The sequence below is a fragment of the Xylocopa sonorina genome, chromosome 5, assembly GCF_050948175.1.
Source record: "Xylocopa sonorina isolate GNS202 chromosome 5, iyXylSono1_principal, whole genome shotgun sequence".
NCBI lineage: Eukaryota > Metazoa > Arthropoda > Insecta > Hymenoptera > Apidae > Xylocopa > Xylocopa sonorina.
In genome coordinates this window covers 14,139,569-14,157,076 of record NC_135197.1, presented here as the reverse complement: position 1 = coordinate 14,157,076, position 17,508 = coordinate 14,139,569, and the positions used below count along the sequence as shown (strand labels likewise).

At 40.5% G+C, this 17,508-nt stretch overlaps 2 protein-coding genes and 1 long non-coding RNA gene across 6 annotated transcripts; all 3 read left to right on the top strand.

The window, feature by feature from the left end:
* Positions 1–224: 224 nt before the first annotated feature.
* Positions 225–5,371, top strand: LOC143423420 (uncharacterized). Of its 4 annotated transcripts, none has more exons than XM_076894758.1 (13): positions 225–285; positions 1,641–1,747; positions 2,277–2,409; positions 2,502–2,569; positions 2,810–3,067; positions 3,149–3,251; positions 3,326–3,456; positions 3,571–3,820; positions 3,890–3,957; positions 4,053–4,127; positions 4,197–4,577; positions 4,647–4,944; positions 5,044–5,371. In XM_076894758.1, exons 2-13 carry the CDS (start codon positions 1,699–1,701, stop codon positions 5,198–5,200), a joined length of 1,971 nt encoding a protein of 656 aa, XP_076750873.1. In that variant the 5' UTR covers positions 225–285; positions 1,641–1,698; the 3' UTR covers positions 5,201–5,371. The 4 variants fall into 4 exon arrangements, with proteins under 4 accessions (XP_076750873.1, XP_076750871.1, XP_076750872.1 ...); XM_076894756.1 differs by lacking the exon at positions 225–285 and adding an exon at positions 896–1,014; XM_076894757.1 differs by lacking the exon at positions 225–285 and adding an exon at positions 900–1,014 and having other exon boundaries at positions 4,647–4,907.
* A 3,801-nt stretch (positions 5,372–9,172) lies between these two features.
* LOC143423457 (uncharacterized) lies at positions 9,173–10,770 on the top strand. The gene is made up of 3 exons (XR_013101829.1): positions 9,173–9,339; positions 10,048–10,166; positions 10,570–10,770. It is a non-coding gene; the product is annotated as an uncharacterized LOC143423457 (long non-coding RNA).
* A 669-nt stretch (positions 10,771–11,439) lies between these two features.
* LOC143423455 (uncharacterized) lies at positions 11,440–17,086 on the top strand. The gene is made up of 11 exons (XM_076894815.1): positions 11,440–11,650; positions 11,705–11,843; positions 11,928–12,189; positions 12,244–12,536; positions 12,754–12,819; positions 14,377–14,584; positions 14,716–14,967; positions 15,435–15,637; positions 15,694–15,785; positions 16,300–16,492; positions 16,625–17,086. Exons 1-11 carry the CDS (start codon positions 11,579–11,581, stop codon positions 16,948–16,950), a joined length of 2,106 nt encoding a protein of 701 aa, XP_076750930.1. The 5' UTR covers positions 11,440–11,578; the 3' UTR covers positions 16,951–17,086.
* The last annotated feature ends 422 nt before the right edge of the window (positions 17,087–17,508 follow it).

Here is a 17,508-nt window from a genome sequence, read left to right as displayed (position 1 = left end):
AAAAGTCGCGAGACTATACAATTGGTTGGCTCGCGGTTATTAAAGATATTTTCCGATTGGGCAGAGTAGGGGAGGTGGAAAACGAAATCACTAGATAAAAACATGTAATTTTTTCTAGTCCGCGTTTCCGTAGAATCTCTTTCCGATCATTTCTTATTGAAGAGTCGCGGGAAACGATTGTGTGTTGGTAGAAGTCGCGAGAAACAAACAACTACGGCTGGAATCACTGTTCACGTTTGTACCGTAGTTGGAGCGGCGTTCCGCTCGTCGCCATTGTTTCTATGAGTAAGCAAATGAATAAACGCATAAACAGATTGGTATTATAACGGATTAGACGGAAATCGGCAGACATTGAATTTTGTTTATTGAACTGATTCAACTCGACTTGACAGTAATATGATATCCATCGTAACAATATCAGAATAAATGCAAGTTTACTCGCACACTTTACTCGATTAAAATCGAATAATCGAATATAAAAATTATACGATTGATATTTAAAGAAAGGAGATGGTTACCAAATGTCACGGTTGGTGATAGTTTTAAGCATACGGGAATGACGGATGGTGATAGTGATCATCGTAATGGTGAAAACAGTGCTGTGTTGTTTTTTTACTTTACATCCTAGATTGTAATCTCTTTATTTTTTAGTTCTGCTTTAAAAATTTTTGCCTACATGAAATTAAAACTCCGTATGTAATCGATTTTTAATACTATTATTATTATTATTATTATTATTATTATTATTATTATTATTATTATTATTATCATTATCATTATCATTATCATTATCATTATCATTATTATTATCATCATCATCATCATCATTATCATTATTATTGTTATTATTTATAGTAGAGTTTAAGAAACGATTCAAACTGTCCGAAAAATTGGCAACATTTGGAGTTATAGAACAAATGAACATTTTCGGTAACATTATGTGATATTTTGTGAAATCTGAATGAAATTCAGCTTCTTTCTCGGCTGCCCGTTTGCGATGCCGGACACGCAAAGGTTAGTATACAACAGTCCAAGTTTCGCGGATTCGATAATTGAATTCAATTTTGAATTCTGCACATCTCTATGTTACTTTAAGCAACGATCCTTTGTTTTTTTCTTTTCTTTCCTTTTCTTTTAATACATATTGCGAAATTGACTGTTGCAAGGAAAAAATAAGAGCTGCTATCTAATGAAATATGTTCTGATATCTAGCATAATTTCAAAAGTGAACACGTTGAACGAAACCGATCGGTACACGTGTACTTTACTAAATAATGCCTATTGCTCCAACTTTTCCTTCTTAGTTGCTTCTCGCGGTTACATCGAAATCTTTGTTTCCAGACAAACGGTGTTCAATGATTATTCTTTTCTTTCCTCTATTTAAATAATTATACTGTCTAGGTACATACAGATAGATGTAGAGACCGAGGAAATCAATCAATCTAATCGTCGTTAAATCGTTTTGCGTTTTCGTTCTCGTTCTCTAACCTTCATTCAAATTGTTTCCAACGATGGAAACGTTCAGTCGAAACTTTTCGATATTGATAATAATGATGACGACAGCTTTCGTATTTTCTCGTAAAATATTGCATAAAATTACTTGGTCAACATATTTCAATTATTGTTTTCTGTATTTCAAGGATACAAGGATTTGCTTTCCTTTCGTGCCCAGAAAAACACCTTTCTCAAACGGCTACAATGTTAATCCTGTTCCTATCGTCTTTGAGCATTATTTCCTTGGCAAATGGTAAGTATACGTATTATCGGTTAGTAATAAGTAAAGCGAGTACGTAACGAACAATGCGTTTCTTTTCTCTTAAACTTATGTAAGTAAGCTTAGTTAAGTTATTTTGTTTATGAAAGAGAAGAACAAACAGTTTCCGTCTTTTCCTAACGATAAATATTAAAACAAGTAAAAAAGGATATAATTATTGATGATTACTTTTATTTTCTACTTTGATTGGAAACTTGAAAATTTTAATGAACCAATAGAAAGTATTTAAATAGAATATATATCACAAATGAAATGAAAGTTTTAAAGTCTGTATGCACAAACGTTACATTATGGTAATAGTTACCAATACTCACGATATATTGTCAGAGTAGAGAAAACGTTCAGTTTTTAACCTTGCGTAATCGAACTGGCTAAATCGACCAAACGTAAGACTTTAAGTATAATCGAACTGAACGTATTACAAGTGATAATTTTAAGAAAAGAAAGAGTAGAAGAAACATAAGATAGCGAACAAAAGTATAGTTTAAAATGTTTGTCTTAGGCTCTTGCGAATTCCCAGCTACTTGGGCCGGAGAATGGTATCAGTATGGGAAACCGACATCGATTAATGTAAATACAACCGCTTTGGGCGAAAGGATATGCATGGAACGATCGGACCACTCGTACGTTGTTTAGTAAGTAATTTTCAAATAAATGATTCGGTTGAATAAAATAGAGGGTAAGAGGAAAAGTACAATCAATTGATCTTATTATGGTAAAGTTCCAGTGGCGACAATTGCTATCAGTGTATAATCGTCAATGATCGGCACGAGAATGTAATACAATTCCGTGAAGGTTAGTTGTAATTATTTTCCCTACATTGTTCATTAACCGTCCGATATGGATGTGTATTCACGTTTGAGCATTTTGCAGCATTCTCACGTAGACGTTTAATTACACGCACGTATGCTCCGAGTCTGACTGCTCGGTGTACTTACTTGTGTACTTACTTTATTGGTAATAAACGGACCGAATGCTCAAACGAATACACCTTCTTGTAATTGCCTGTGATGTTTGATCTGTTTGTTTTGTCAGGATGGTGTTACGCGAAACAACCTACTTTAGAGGACATGTGCTCGAACATCAAGTCCGATGATACTTTGTATTCAATGTTCCGTGTTAATTCGAAACCAATACCATGTCCTTTTAGTGGAGCATCGTTTACGTTTACATACGACAAGGGTTACGGTGAATGTGCAATGCCTATTAGTCTTGCAGAAAAATGTACAGACGAAAGTAAATTACTTCTCAAGTATCAGGCATGTCCGGATATCGAACGAAGTGAGAGTAACAGTAAGTCGAATCGAGTATCGTCGCTACTATATCATACTACTATAGTCCTTTACCAAAGTTATTGTTTCTATAATATGTTAGCGGAAGAGTTGCAATGCCTTGCTGTATGGAACGATGGCCGTAACAAGTATCTTGTAGGGACATTGAAAGGGAGGAGTGTCTCAGGTGCTGAGAAAATGTATAGGTATGTATAGCTATTTTTTATTTCGCCATTTCAACTAACAATCCACCACCTCGACGTTTCTCTCTTTCGAGCAGATGTTTCCTTTACGAAGAGAAGACACACCATCAGGGAAAGATAGCCTATCTACTTGCTCAATCCGGAGAACCAACCTGCAACGGCCTAACCACTGTTTTCGAAGGATCGCCAACTATAAAGCTTACAAAAGGTATCGAACGATCGATATTGTTCCCCTACTGATTATCCCAATTTAACCGATTAAGAGAGTGATCGAAATTCTTCTCATGTTTTCATGATGCTTGTGTTATGCGTATGTACACAGTCGATAAAGAGCACAACAAATGCAAATACCCTTCGTGGATTACGGAACATCACGACTGGCATTCCTTAGACGGTAGTAAAGTTTATCATTTTACAAATAAAAATGCAACGCTTAAAGTTAGAGTACAAAATAACGATGGGAACATGTTTTACGAGGAAAAGATTGTTTGTCATAATTTAGAGAAATTAATCCCAACAGAGAATACAGATGGGTATAAGGTAAAATTGATCGCACACGTTACTAGCGGGTGGTAAGTAGTAACTATAATGCGTGATGAACATCTGAAGATTAATATAATAAAACCAACCAATTCTTACAGCGATATTGGCTATGTCTGCATGATATTTCACAAAAGAGATCACCATGTTATAGAGTTACAGCAATCGAGTACGTAATCGAACAATTTGTTATTTTATCTGTTGATTGTTTGAAGACGTGGTTTCTTTTTTATTTACTTTGTCGAACGTGGATCACTGTTGCAGATGAAAAGGCAATAATGCCGGACGAAGCGTGTTCTCTCACAGATATATCCACCATGCCGTATAGCACCTTAATAAGTGAGTGATAATTCAAACCTATGATTCTAGTTTTTATAATCATAAGGATATGACGCGTTCGTTGTTTAGGTTCATCGTTACGTCAGAGAAAGTGTCCTAATCCTGGTCGATACGCTGTTCTTGGGTTTGCTCCATTTTCCATATCTATTAATACATTTGCTCGACAAGACCGAATCGCTAAAAGATGGGCTTGGCATGAGGACACATCGGAGAAGGATTCTTATGAGGAACAATTGCAGCGACAGCAACATCAACATCACGATCATCATCATCATCATCACCACCACCACCACCACCACCACCACCACCATCAGCAACAGCAACAGAATGTCCAACATGGAGGGGAACAAGAAGAGGAAGACTGCAAAAGTACCAATATTGGAATAGGCTGTGCTTCGTCGGATCAGACTGAAATTGTTATTGAAAAAACTTGTGACACGCAAGGAACAAGTAAGCGTGAAACTTGTCTGTTTGCAGTACAATGAAAAAACATGCGTATAATCAATGACGTTATTGTAGCGCTCTATTGCCATGGTAGCTGGGAGGAAAAAGACATTTGGTACACGGTAGTGTCGCTAAAAACTGACCCAGCTTCTCCAAGTTACAGAAAAATTTACTGTTTTTCCATGCGCTTGGGAGGTGACGGAGGAAAGACGTCGATAAATGGAAAGATGATTAGAGCGAAACACCCCGAACAGCAATTTTGGTTTACCAAGTTGGATTCTGTTTGTTGGAGAGAAAAAGTTCAAGACGAGCTAACATATACGCTTGTCAATCAAGGTATTTCAAGCGATAAAGCCCACGGATCCCCGTACTTGTAAATATTCTGCAACATTTTCCATTTTTTCGTGTCCCCTTTTCTTACTCCTTCATTAGCTAGATCGATCTACCAATTATGTAATGATCGTTATTTCAGGAATTTGCGAAGACGTATCAGAGACATACTCAAGTTTAGCGCCACTCCTTTCTCGGTCCAGTATTTTTTTTATCATAATTGTGGGATACTGTACCACTTATGTACTTTTATTCAGATGATATGCCAATTACAAGTGAGCTGGAATCGATACACTTGATGCAGTGGATTTTTTATCTTTCTCTTTTTTTTTTCCATGCCGAGGCTAAACAAGCAGAGAAAACCGGCAGGAAAACCTCTTCGATTCTGTCTCGTTTTTCCAGAGATCGAGATCAGGAATGAGCAGCTTAAATTGATCGTTAACATAAATCGACAGTACGACATACAGGCGGCCTATCACCTGATCATTTCGTTTCTTTTTTTTTTCAGTTTTACGTTAGATTCGCGATTAGTAGTTGATCAGGTTTTCTTTTTGCTCGGAAACTTTATCTTGTTGTCCCATCGTGTGTAGAACACCCTTTATCTTGTTTACAAATTTATACATTTATCTGACATACATAGATAGGGATGTACTTAGATTTTAGATTGTAGACTTTACGCCCGTCCGTTTCATACGATGGTCAAGATTTTTGTCCGATAATATCTATTTACATCCTATAAATCTATATATTTGCACTTGTATTTTTTATATAAGCATACGTTGTGTGGAACGGAATAAGATGTTGGTTCACACATCGAGAAACCGCGTGGATATTAGTTTCGACTTAAGAATACGAGAACAACGATACCTCGATCGTTTTTGAAAAACGAATATTCATAAAGCACACAGTATATTGTCAATCGATGGGCCACTGTGCACACCCGCAGCTTTTTTGTAAATATAAGCGGGATATTACAAGTAAAGCCCGTGTTCGATTAATCGTAAACAAAATCGATATATTCCTATACATGCGGACATGATTAATTTAACGCGTAACAATTATAAGATAAGGAGAAACACTTTTTACCTCTTAACCAGCTACACTCTGTATATATATATAATAATTTAAGCACTGTATAAAGACTGTTTTTAAAAGGTATGAATTTTTCCATTTATACAGTCACATTTGATCGTTGAGCGCAAACCTAAAGGCTATTGTCTTTCGCGTTTCTTACGTTTTCGTTAATTTTGAGAAACGAGCGTCATTGTCGAACATAAAAGGATCGACGTGGAAAAACGGTGCTCGATTAACACCTTTCGAATATGTATGCGAAACAGCGACCCGCGTCGAGTAGTTAATGGACACGGATGTAATTACGATCACAATATAACGGAAAACTAAATTTGAACTGCAGCTGCAGTTCTAAGTTATTCTACTTTTCTTTTTTTTTTTTATTCCTTTTTTTTTATTTTTTTGCCCTTCTCTCTTTTCTCAATAACACGTAAATATTGTGCCTAATCAAATATCATTTGCGTTGATTAGAGGAATACTTTATATTTACAGTGAGATGATACAGCACTCCATTAACCTCGTTGCATCGACTATTTGTTGTATAATTTATATGTGGAAACAGAGCGCAATTATACCGAACTCGAGAGTAATAGCGCGCGCGTGTATTTGTGTGTGAGTGTGTGTGTGTGTGTGTGTGTGTGTGTGCGTGCGTGCGTGCGTACTTGCGTGCGTGCGTGCGTGCATACGTACGTACGTACAAAGTACATATATATTATAAACAATTGAGACTGTTCCGAAATTTGTATAATTAGAATATACATATGTAAGAAGATGCGTTGGTTCTAATCCATAAGATAGACAAATTTTTAATATCGAGATAAATTATTATTTTTATACGCATAAAACTATCGTTCCCAGCTTCGACCCTCGTTCGCTCTACACTCTTTCAACTCATCTTCCTGATTTGAAAGTTTTCCATTTCATTTACTCGCCTTGCGATGCGTATCCTATAGTTTCTTTATACTTTACCAAGTTCCTCATACGTTACGTGCTAGAATAATTTGACAGTGGAAAGCAATTGGCTGTGCGTCTCGTCTGATATCCGACGTTAGTTAATCCGGCGTACAATCGCATCATACTGTATTCAATGTGATTCAATGATCACTGTTAAGTCGAGCGTTCCTTCCACGCATCCACGCATTATACGTTTTAGTAACGATACGCAAAAGAAAAGTGTTACCGTCCTTGTTGTTGTTGTTGTTATTGTTCTTGCTGTTGCTACTACTATTACATCGAATTGAATAGGATGCTTTAAGAAAGAAATGCAGCAATCGATATCTATACTCTTACCATAATGCCACGAGTTGTTTTTACGTTTTAAATTCAGTACGTATACATATTAGCTACAATTCAAGATACCTAATGGATCTGAAGAAATTGCATGTTTGCACTAGATTCCCTGCAAATATCAATCTATTAACGTATGTGTACGCATGGACATTCTCAAATTGAATTTAACAAATTAATGTTATTGCAGCAACGACGATGACAATAACAATGACACTGACAATGGCAATGAAAATGAGAATGAGAATGAGAATGAGAATGAGAATGAGAATGAGAATGAGAATGAGAATGACAATATTCAGAGCGAAGACGAGTTTGAATAATATAGAAAATGGGATTTATTAATGTTTAAGACGACTTGAGCATTATCGCACTCATCAATGGATATGAATCGATAGTGTGCGATGAATATTACAAAAAAGAAGACAGAACATAGAGGAAAGGAAAGATTAATCGTACATACAGTTGGAATTGCTTTCTTTCTTTCTTTCTTTCTTTCTTTCTTTCTTTCTTTCTTTTTGTTTTTTTGTATTTTTCTTCTTTTAATCGAAATTACAGATAACAGTGATGACATTCGAAAAACTATCCAACGTATAATTAGCGGCACGAATCGAAATAAATAATTACGACCGTGGTAAAAAATGATCAAAGTAATCAAAATTATAATATTACCGCGCGAGGGAGCGAGGTGGAGCGCCGACACTTACAGTTTCATAAGATTTCGCCCATCAAACTACTGAACTTGTCTATTATTGCTAACAGCTACAATTACTGTGTGTAACGTTTATCATTATATTTTGAATATGACGAAATATACGTACAGAAGATGTAAAAAGATGCGTGCATATTTTACCGTACTGTAAACGTATAACATCAGTGTACATACATAGATAATAAGATATACGTAGGTAGGTACGTCCATGAAGAAAAGATTCGCATTAGTTTAGTTTGCATAGTTGGAGTTGGTTTTCTTAAAATAGTGTAAGTTTAAGGGAATTTGAAAATGTTTCCTAGCTCGGTATATAGATAGACGTAGGTGTCACCTACAGATAGATGGATAGAATACGCAGGGATGAAAAGTGTACGCGAATGCCACGCGGACGTGGACGGACACATTGGATCGATAGACGCGGCTGGTGTTTTGAGAAAGCGGTCGATCAACTCGTGTGCGGTTCGGGTCAACTTGGGGGGCGTGTGTTTAAATCGTGTTAAATCGTACAACTGCGGAGACTAGACCGAGTATCATTGACTTTTACAGTGCCGATGGTTTCGCTCTCTCTCTCTCTCTCTCTTTCTCTCTCTGTCTTCCATCTATTACACCCTCTATCTGTATCAATAAAAGTATCGGGTTTTTATTTGATTAATTTCCTTCAGATTATTTACACTTCCGCGAGATGCAAGCCCGGAAAGTGGAACGATAGGAGATGAAATGTAGGGCAAAGGTGAGGGAGGTGAACGGCACAGTGTGTACGCGCGTAGGGAATGGTTGCGCATCTGCGCAGATGTTCCAGAAATTTATGAGGTTCGATAATTTGTCAGAAATACGACGACGCTTTGTTGACTCGAGGAAGTTGCTCCAAGTTATCGACAATTAAATTGGCATTCATAAGTTGAATCGAAGAAACCTTGAAATTTACTCGATCATTTCAATTTATTTTTATCTCTAATCGTTACCGAACCGTTACTTTCGCGCATTTTGTTACTTTTGATCATCCATTGTAATTGAAATGAAATTTTCATGTATACACAGAGTTTAAGTAGTTTAGCATTATTCATAGATCGAGGCAAGATAAGCCAATGAAAATGAATGATAAAATACTAATGAAAGTTGTAGAAGAAGTAGTAAAGGAAAGACGATGGTTGAGAGTGAGAGGTGGTGAAGAAAAGATGGAATAGTTGAAGAAAAGGAAAGGAGAGAAGAGGGTTGAGATCGGTTGCGACGGTGCTGCTAGTTTAATAGTTTTCAACCCTCGAAGTAAAAGCGCAAGCGCTAGTGTCCTTTCCCGAAGCTTGTATTCCACGCCAGTAATCCGTGGAATGCGAAGGTAGAAGGTGCTAGTTTATCGAAGGGACGCAGCAGGTATCTAGTGCAAGTCTTCCTTCTCATCCCGAATTATCGCGAATTATAGAGAGTAGTCAAATAAATAACATTATTCCGTGACGCGTTATCCCGTTTTAACAGTTAGACGTTGGTTGTCTCTTATTCAAACGAATGCGTTGTTATTCACCATTCTTGTAAAAAATGATATTAATATCGTCCACGGTTACACGTTCTTAACTTTAACTTTCGTTTAGTTTTTCTTCCGTTGATTGTTGTTACGATCACTAACTAACAGTACAGGACGCACACGTGTAAAGATGCCTAAAATTGCTATCGTAACAAATGAACGATTGTTTCTGAAATATGCCACAGGTTCACGTTTTACAGAATTCGTTCAAATTTCTGATATTTTATAGATCCGCAGCACGCGTACACACGTCGAGATATACGGAGAAGTCGATTGTCATTGCGGTGAATAAAACGTTGAACGTAATGGTACAGATATCAGACATACATATTTACTAATCGCATTCTTTCCTTCCCCCCCCCCCCCCAAGTTCTTTGCGCGTTATCTTTAAATAATCGTTCGATTGTCGCTTATTTAACACCAGTCCCATTCTCATCTTGTTGACATTTTCATTTTTCCTCTCTCTCCCTCCTCCCTCTTTCTCTCTCTACTCCCTCCTCTTTCATTTCCTGCATAGTGATCAGAAAGAGTTAATGATACATTTTTGTTTTTTTTTCAAGTGCAATGTGTTCATGCCGAGGAAACAGAAACGAAATAATCCACTGGTGCGAATGTTAATAGTAAAGTAACAAGTTTCATTCAATTATCGATCCAAAGGTGTTCTACATCTCGTATGTAGGTATGTATGTATGTATGTATGTATGTATCTGTGGATGTGCACGTATGTATCACATTTATTTATTCGTAAACGAAAGAAAATATGTTCGGCAATGGAAACTAATGTTTGTAATCGAAAAGAATGCTTTCACTTGCAAAACAGGGGTTCCTTTGTATCGACTATTTTCTTACCTACTACGCGTCTTCCACACTATGAACCGATCGGTTTTGACGTGATCTTACTTGATCACGATCGTGTCAGCTTGTACTGCTGTAATTTCAATCACAGCTATTCGCGAGGATTGTATCACAACATTTCCTTTTTCGCCGCAAGAATGTTTAACTTTAAAATTAAACCGTACATGTATTTAATTCATCGTTGGGGCATAGTGAAGTTCGGATGTAGATTATACTTTGTTTTACAGGCAGAAGGAAGAAGGAAAATATCATTAAAAACGAGAACAGAAGTGGAGCTCGGCAGGATGAAGACGTGCGGTAATTTGGATGAAGCAAACATTTGCGTCGGATGAGCAAAGCTTGATTAAAAGTTGGCCAATAATAACTCGATTGAAACTTGAATGAACCAAATTTAACATCTTTCACGAGTATACAAATGTCAATTATCGTTTCGTGTTTTCCCGGTGATTTGGGTTAGTGGAAGAAATATCGCGTTACCTGCTTGCAAAGGGAACCTACAGGGAAGAGCGAAATAAGGTGAACGAACGACGTTGATTACGGGAAAAAAAAAAAAAAAAGGAAGAAGGAATTAATTATCGACAGGGCAGCGCGGTCAACAAAAAAGAGAAACGAAACACGCAGAGAGAGAGAGAGAGAGAGAGAGAGAGAGAGAGAGAGAGAGAGAGAGAGAGAGAGAGAGAGAGAGAGAGAGAGAGTGTGAGACTGCAAGACTAAATAAAAGAGCCTCGTGACGGAGGGGCTTCGCACGGCCCTGGCGCGACTGCGGCATTGCACCCCCACAGGGGGTTCTCTGCCGAATACACCGAATCCACCCTCCACCCCCGAGCACAAAAATCACGTGAGTATACGAGAAGATTTTTATAACTAATAATAATAATAATAATAATAATAATAATAATAATAATAATAATAATAAGAAGAAGAAGAAGAAGAAGAAGAATAGAAAGAATGACATTTTTTTCATCGGTATGCTCGAAACAGGGATGTTTGGTGGACGGTCGCAGATCTAGCCGTAGAAACGGTGGCAGCTCGAGAAGCAATGGGACCGAATCGACAACGGGCGAATCGCAGTCGCAGACGTCTCGTGGTGGCTCGAATGCTGCGCATCGTCAGAATGGAACGGATAATTCGCGTGAAACCGATTTGTTGTCTCACGCTGCCTCCGCGTTACGAAGATTGCACTTCAAATCAGCGGGCGGAAGCCGAAGTTGCCGTACCGTACCGAAAGTGGTGGTCATGGGTTCGAGCACCGCTTCCGAGACTACGATCAACACCAGCACCGATAGCGCCAACACGATGCTTACGATGGTAAGCGAGCAGAGGATCGAGGATCGAATAAATGATGAGAGGTTGTGATCGTAGGTGACAACTACCGATGGAGAACAACCGGACGACAGTTTCGATCTGATGGACATCCCATCGGAGATGTCACCACCGGCAGGAAATGTTCCGAGTTCGAGTCCACCGGCGGGTCCGTTGTCGGCGATGCTGGTGGCACCTGCGCCGCCAGCACCGGCACCGCCGCCGCCGCCGCCGCCGCCTCCACCGCCGCCGCCGCCGCCGCCGCCGTTACCGCCGCCACCACCACCGTTGCCGTTACCACCGGCGTCCTCTTCCTCGATCGAATGCTCGGACGCGGACGAAAAAGGCAATGCCACCACCGAGATCCCTATTACCACTTGTCTGGATGTCAGAGCGTCGAGTAGTATTTCGAATCTTCTCGACGAAACCGACGGTCCTCCGATCGACACGGTACCATCATCCGTTCGTACCGTAAACGACACCAGAGCTGTTCTCTCTGGTAGAACTCCGCCTCTTCCAGATCTCCGAGCGACTGATTTCTTTAGGTTCGTAGAGTAAAATAAACGATCGATCCGTTCTGTATTCTTCTGTATTTCCAGTACTCCCGTGAGGGGTTCGGTGGACAGTGGACAACCAAACGCGGATGGTTCGAGTCCGATGTTAACATTGATCTTCGACAGAACGCGACGACAAAAAGATGATCGAGGAAAGAACGGTTCGGTTGCAGTCGGTGAGAAAACCGTTTACGGAGAAGGAAAGCCGTACGTGAACGTTACCACGAATCCTTTGGACGTATCGGTGATAGGAGCACGCGCTACTAACGATCGATCCTCTCAGATCGAGCTATCCACTGGTAAAATCAGTGGTGGCAAGTGCCAAGGCAAAGCCGCCGGTAAGTTTATATCGTTCGCGCGTAATCGATGCGCAGCTTAGCAGGTGGTTATGATTAACTAACTCGGTAGTTGTCGTAAAATGCAGAAAAATCGAACACGGTTCGCGGGCAACGAACTAGAAATGTAATTAAAGTAAAAGAGCGGATGATCTAGAGACACACACCGGTTTCATAGTTATTCTCTGTTAAGAATATCAATTGTGTTGTTTTCTTTCAGAATCGCATCCCCTCGTTTCAACCATTCATTCATGGGTCAGGCTCTTTTTCCCGTTTTGCGCAATAGGTATAAAGTTGATTGTGCTCGAGTAACGCTTCGCGACCTTTATCGCCGACTCGGGGGATCGTAAAACCGAATTCGGTGATCATTAATTGCCGATTAATTGCCGAGAACGCGAACTGATTTTAGTACGAAATCGATCTGATCTGAATCGTCTCGATGGATTCGGTTTGCGAACTCTCGGGTTCGTATTGCTCTAATTCGTGGGACGCACTTCGCGAATTACCTCCTCATACTACACTTTTATTACACTTTAGTATTCGTATAGGTATTTTTATGCGCTTAAACATTCGAACAACAGGTAACTGGCATTTACATCTATAGCTAATTACTTTCGACTCGTCGCATCTTTACAAATGTTCGAATCCGCGTTTTCATTTTACCCACTGCGTTACGTTTCTTGCTTTCTCTCTCTCTCTCTCTCTCTCTCTCTCTCTCTCTCTCTCTCTCTCTCTCTCTCTCTATCTATCTATCTATCTATCTATCTCTCTTCTCTTTCGGCTCGTATAATAAAAAAAAAATATCGGGTTGGATTCAGGGGATCCTCGCGAAGAGAAGAGAACCATACGCAAACTCTATTTGCTTGAGGAGTATGCATGTTTTGCCGACTTTGCCGGTTAGCTGAAGTAACGATACGTCGTAGGTGAAAACGCTTCGATTGTTGTGTTGCAACTTCCGAATTGAATTGCCGTTCTTCTCTCGTCAGTATATTTTGTTCTCCGATCGGTAAATCGATAATACGTATTCTCCAACGAACCGTGTAACTTGGCAATATCGATCGGTCGTGTGTTTGCGTTGATGGTCTAAGACTAGGATAAACGAGTTTTCCGAATCTAGTCAGACACGTACGTAATTTCGATAGAAGGAAAATTTCCGTGAGAACGGGCGGCAATTCTGCCGGAAAGGTGCACGCGAATGCGTCCGAAGCTTAACACGAGCTTACCAAAAGAATCGACGAACGCTTTACGATACTTTGACTCGCGAATAATGATATAAAGATGCGACGTGAAAAATCGAAATGGACACGAACGGAAACGGAAACGGAAATGAAAATGGAAATGGAAATGAGAACGGATACAAAAACGGAAATGGAAATGGAAATGGTGGCGATGGAGTTGGTGTGGAAAAGAAAAGGAAAGAGAACGGGACGGAGAGGAATAGGAGAAGGAGGGAAGAAAGGAAGGAAGGAAGGAAGAAAGAAAATAGGAAGGAAGAAGGGGAAAAGAAAGGAATGAAGCGAATGAAAGGGTTTAGTTCCGTGTTCGTTCGTGCGGTACGCAAAGGCGAGAAGAAGGAAAATTGCTTGAAAATTGCTCGAAGGAAGAATATGGGGGTGCGCGCAGAGACCGAATCGACGGGACGTACGGGATGATCACGTGCGCGTATCAAGCTCGCGAAAAGAGAGGAAAATGATAAAGAAACGAAAAGAGAGCTTTTTTGTAGACAAAAAAAAAAAAAAAAAAAAAAAAAAGTAAATAAATAGAAATAATGCCGATGAAAAAGTTGACAGCATTGAGAAACGAACGAGATAACTTTGGATATTTACTTTCTAATACCGAAAAGGCGGGAACGCGGGTGGAAATAAGAGATCGACCCAAGCGGCGACGATCGTGGTACAACAACCATCGCTGTCATTGGACGGATCGAGCGGGGCCGCAACGATACTGTTACACCCAGAGTTGGATGTTAGACGTCGAGAAGAAAATATGAGGCAATTATTGGACGTCGCAAACACTTTGACGTTACAGGAGATACACGATTTTGAGATGAGGTTCGGTTCTACTAATACTTAATAATTGTTCGTTTGAATGTTCCGCAAAATAGTCACCTCTCGTCGCTGGCTATTCGAAGTAGTAAAATTCGGTGTAGGATGCGTGCAACGACCGGTCTCGATCGTTCCAGGTACGGGAGCCCGCATCACAGTCGATCTCAATCGGTTAAAACGCCCGGAAGTCGTTCGTCCGGAAGACCGAATTACTTGTGCCTGCCGCAACAGAGATCAAGGGTTGCGAGCATGCCGAACACCGGCGTGGAAGAAGAATATTACAGGCTACGACACTTTAGCATAACCGGGAAGGGTGTCGTGAACCGCGGGGACTCGTTGAAAAGTCGAAGATCTCGCTCCAACAACAGCGTCGCTTCGAGCAACTCGAGGTGAGATTCCTCTTCTGTTTTCGAATCTCTTTTTCAGCTGGACTTCTTCTTCTTCTTCTTCTTCTTCTTCTTCTTCTTCTCCTCCTTCTTCGCGAACCGGAACCGGAGGAGCTGTTCTACTCTAAATCGAACGCGTGAGTTTACGTGTAGCATTAAGCATTTAAGCGACGTAGACACACGTGTTGGACCTTAGAGTAGAATCAAGACGCAGCAACATCGTGAGATCTGCACCCGCGGGACAGGCGATCCTGATTTCGTCGATATATATATATATATATATATATGTATATATAGATAAAGTATAGAGATAGAGTACAATGTTAAAAAGCGCTCGACACGCACGCGTGTACGTAGAGGCGTGCGTATTTCGCAAAATAATCGAGATTTACGTACTTGTTTGTTTGTTTGCTGCGTTTCATCGTTTTGTCGGTCTCTTTGGTGGTGTGGTGGGAACGATAACGATGCAGCACGGAGCACCTGACGGCTTCGTATCCTGGCTCGGCGAGGAATTCCGCAGCTGGCTCGTTGGCCAGTTCCCGCGAGAGCAGCGCGTCTCAGGGACCAACGCCGTACCGCGTTCTAATGTTGGGTGCCCCAGCCGTGGGTAAAAGCTCGTTAGTTTCTCAGTTTATGACGTCGGAATATCTTCACGCGTACGATACATCGATCGGTGAGTAGAACCGATACACGTCGTTCGTCTCTCTCTCTACATATATTTCTTTCTAGACGACGAATCGGGGGAGAAGACGGTCAGCGTTCTCTTGGCCGGCGAAGAATCCGAACTGACTTTTATCGACCATTCTAGTGCCGAAATGACGGTACGTTGTGCATGACTAGCTATGCTGTGCACGTCTACCTATGCAGTTATCTTTTTATAGAAGTATAGATTAAACATGAATCCGCGTGTGTATAACGTGTAAGTACGTACACTATACTATACGTGCGATACGATTGGCTCGTAAAATGAAGGAAAAGATAGAATCGTGTCGCACGATAACCACCGTGAAGGGTGTCAACGGAGCTTGGTGAGCGACACAGCGCGGAAGAGTGTGATTGACGATCAACGAGGCGTAACTATCGGTCAACCGTGAAACGGCCCACCGATCGATCGAACCGTCCAACTATTTACCTGGAAGGTACATATGTGTCCCTTCGGAGCAGCTCGGTTGCCTCACCTCGCCCCGTTAAATCACCTCGGCTTTAAAATAATAATTGCTGGACGAGATTATTATTATCATTATTATTCGATTTCGACACACTAGCTATGAGAAGGTAGAGGGAGCGTACTCAGTCGAGTACCATACAAGGTATTCAAGTGGATCCTTTTTGCAGCCGGAAGCTTGCATAACCACGTACGAACCACATGCTTACTGCGTTGTCTATTCGACGACTGATCGAGCTTCTGTACGCGTGGCGGAAGAAGTTTTGCAAACACTTTGGCGCAGCGATTACGTATCGGCTCGAGCGGTAATTCTTGTTGGAAACAAAGTTGACCTCGTTCGCAGTCGATTGGTTTCAACCGAAGGTAAGAGCTCCTCGGTCCATGACTCAATAGCTTATCGCTATTTAGCCATCAAATTCTTGCCCCAAATCCCAAAAGGAAAAGAAAGTTTTCTTACTACGTTTAAACGATTCGTTCTCCCGCCGTCTATTGTAGAGGGAAAATCTATGGCCACATCCTACGATTGCAAATTCATCGAAACATCCGTCGGAATCAATCACAACGTCGACGAGCTTCTCGTTGGATTGCTTACGCAAATTCGGCTGAAACTTGAAAATCCTGAGAGAACGAGGGACCTGTTCCGGAAAAGATCGCGAAAGAATCGTAGTAAATCACCTTTAGGATCTTGTTCGGAGAATAATTCACCGAAAAAATATCGAGGTAGTCGTACAAGCACCAGTTTGAAAGTACGAAATCTGTTGGGTAAGGTATGGGCAAGAGATAGTAAGTCGAAGAGTTGCGAAAACTTGCACGTTCTTTAACCGTTCGAATGAAGAAACGCGACACAGCTTTCTACCCTTATTAATCGAGACGCCCCCACCGAATAAGCTTTCACGTTGCAATCTCTTATTCTTCGTGTGCTGTGTATCCCTTTCTTTCTTCGCTATTGTCATCCATCAACCACCGTTGCAATCTCGTCCTCTTTCCCTTTGTCCCTTTCTTCACCTTCCACGCTTTCTCTCTCTCTCTCTCTCTCTCTCTCTCTCTCTCTCTCTCTCTCTCTCTCACACACACACACACACACACACACACACACACACACACACACACACCTTCCCCTCCCTTTTACCCAAATGTATGTACATAGGAATACGCGATCGTGGAATTGTTCTGAACTCTTGAATGCGGGGACCACTATTCGGATCGGACCACGAATCTGTTATTTGTTGTTTTCGTTGTTGGGGTATTTTCTGTGTTTTGGTTATCATCTTACTTAGTTTGAGAATGAAACGAGAGAACGAACGCATTGTTATATCTGGATGTTGATACAAGGGAGAGAGAAAATGCGTAAAAATACACAAGCGATGCATCGACGAACG

Coding starts and splice junctions, on each gene's coding strand:
- LOC143423420 (XM_076894756.1), top strand. CDS start 962: ATGAAATTCAGCTTCTTTCTCGGCTGCCCGTTTGCGATGCCGGACACG. Junction 3,252..3,325: donor GGTGCTGAGAAAATGTATAG/GTATGTATAGCT, acceptor TCTTTCGAGCAG/ATGTTTCCTTTACGAAGAGA. Junction 3,457..3,570: donor AACTATAAAGCTTACAAAAG/GTATCGAACGAT, acceptor GTATGTACACAG/TCGATAAAGAGCACAACAAA.
- LOC143423455 (XM_076894815.1), top strand. CDS start 11,579: ATGGGTTCGAGCACCGCTTCCGAGACTACGATCAACACCAGCACCGAT. Junction 12,820..14,376: donor TTTCCCGTTTTGCGCAATAG/GTATAAAGTTGA, acceptor AATACCGAAAAG/GCGGGAACGCGGGTGGAAAT. Junction 14,968..15,434: donor GTCGCTTCGAGCAACTCGAG/GTGAGATTCCTC, acceptor ATAACGATGCAG/CACGGAGCACCTGACGGCTT.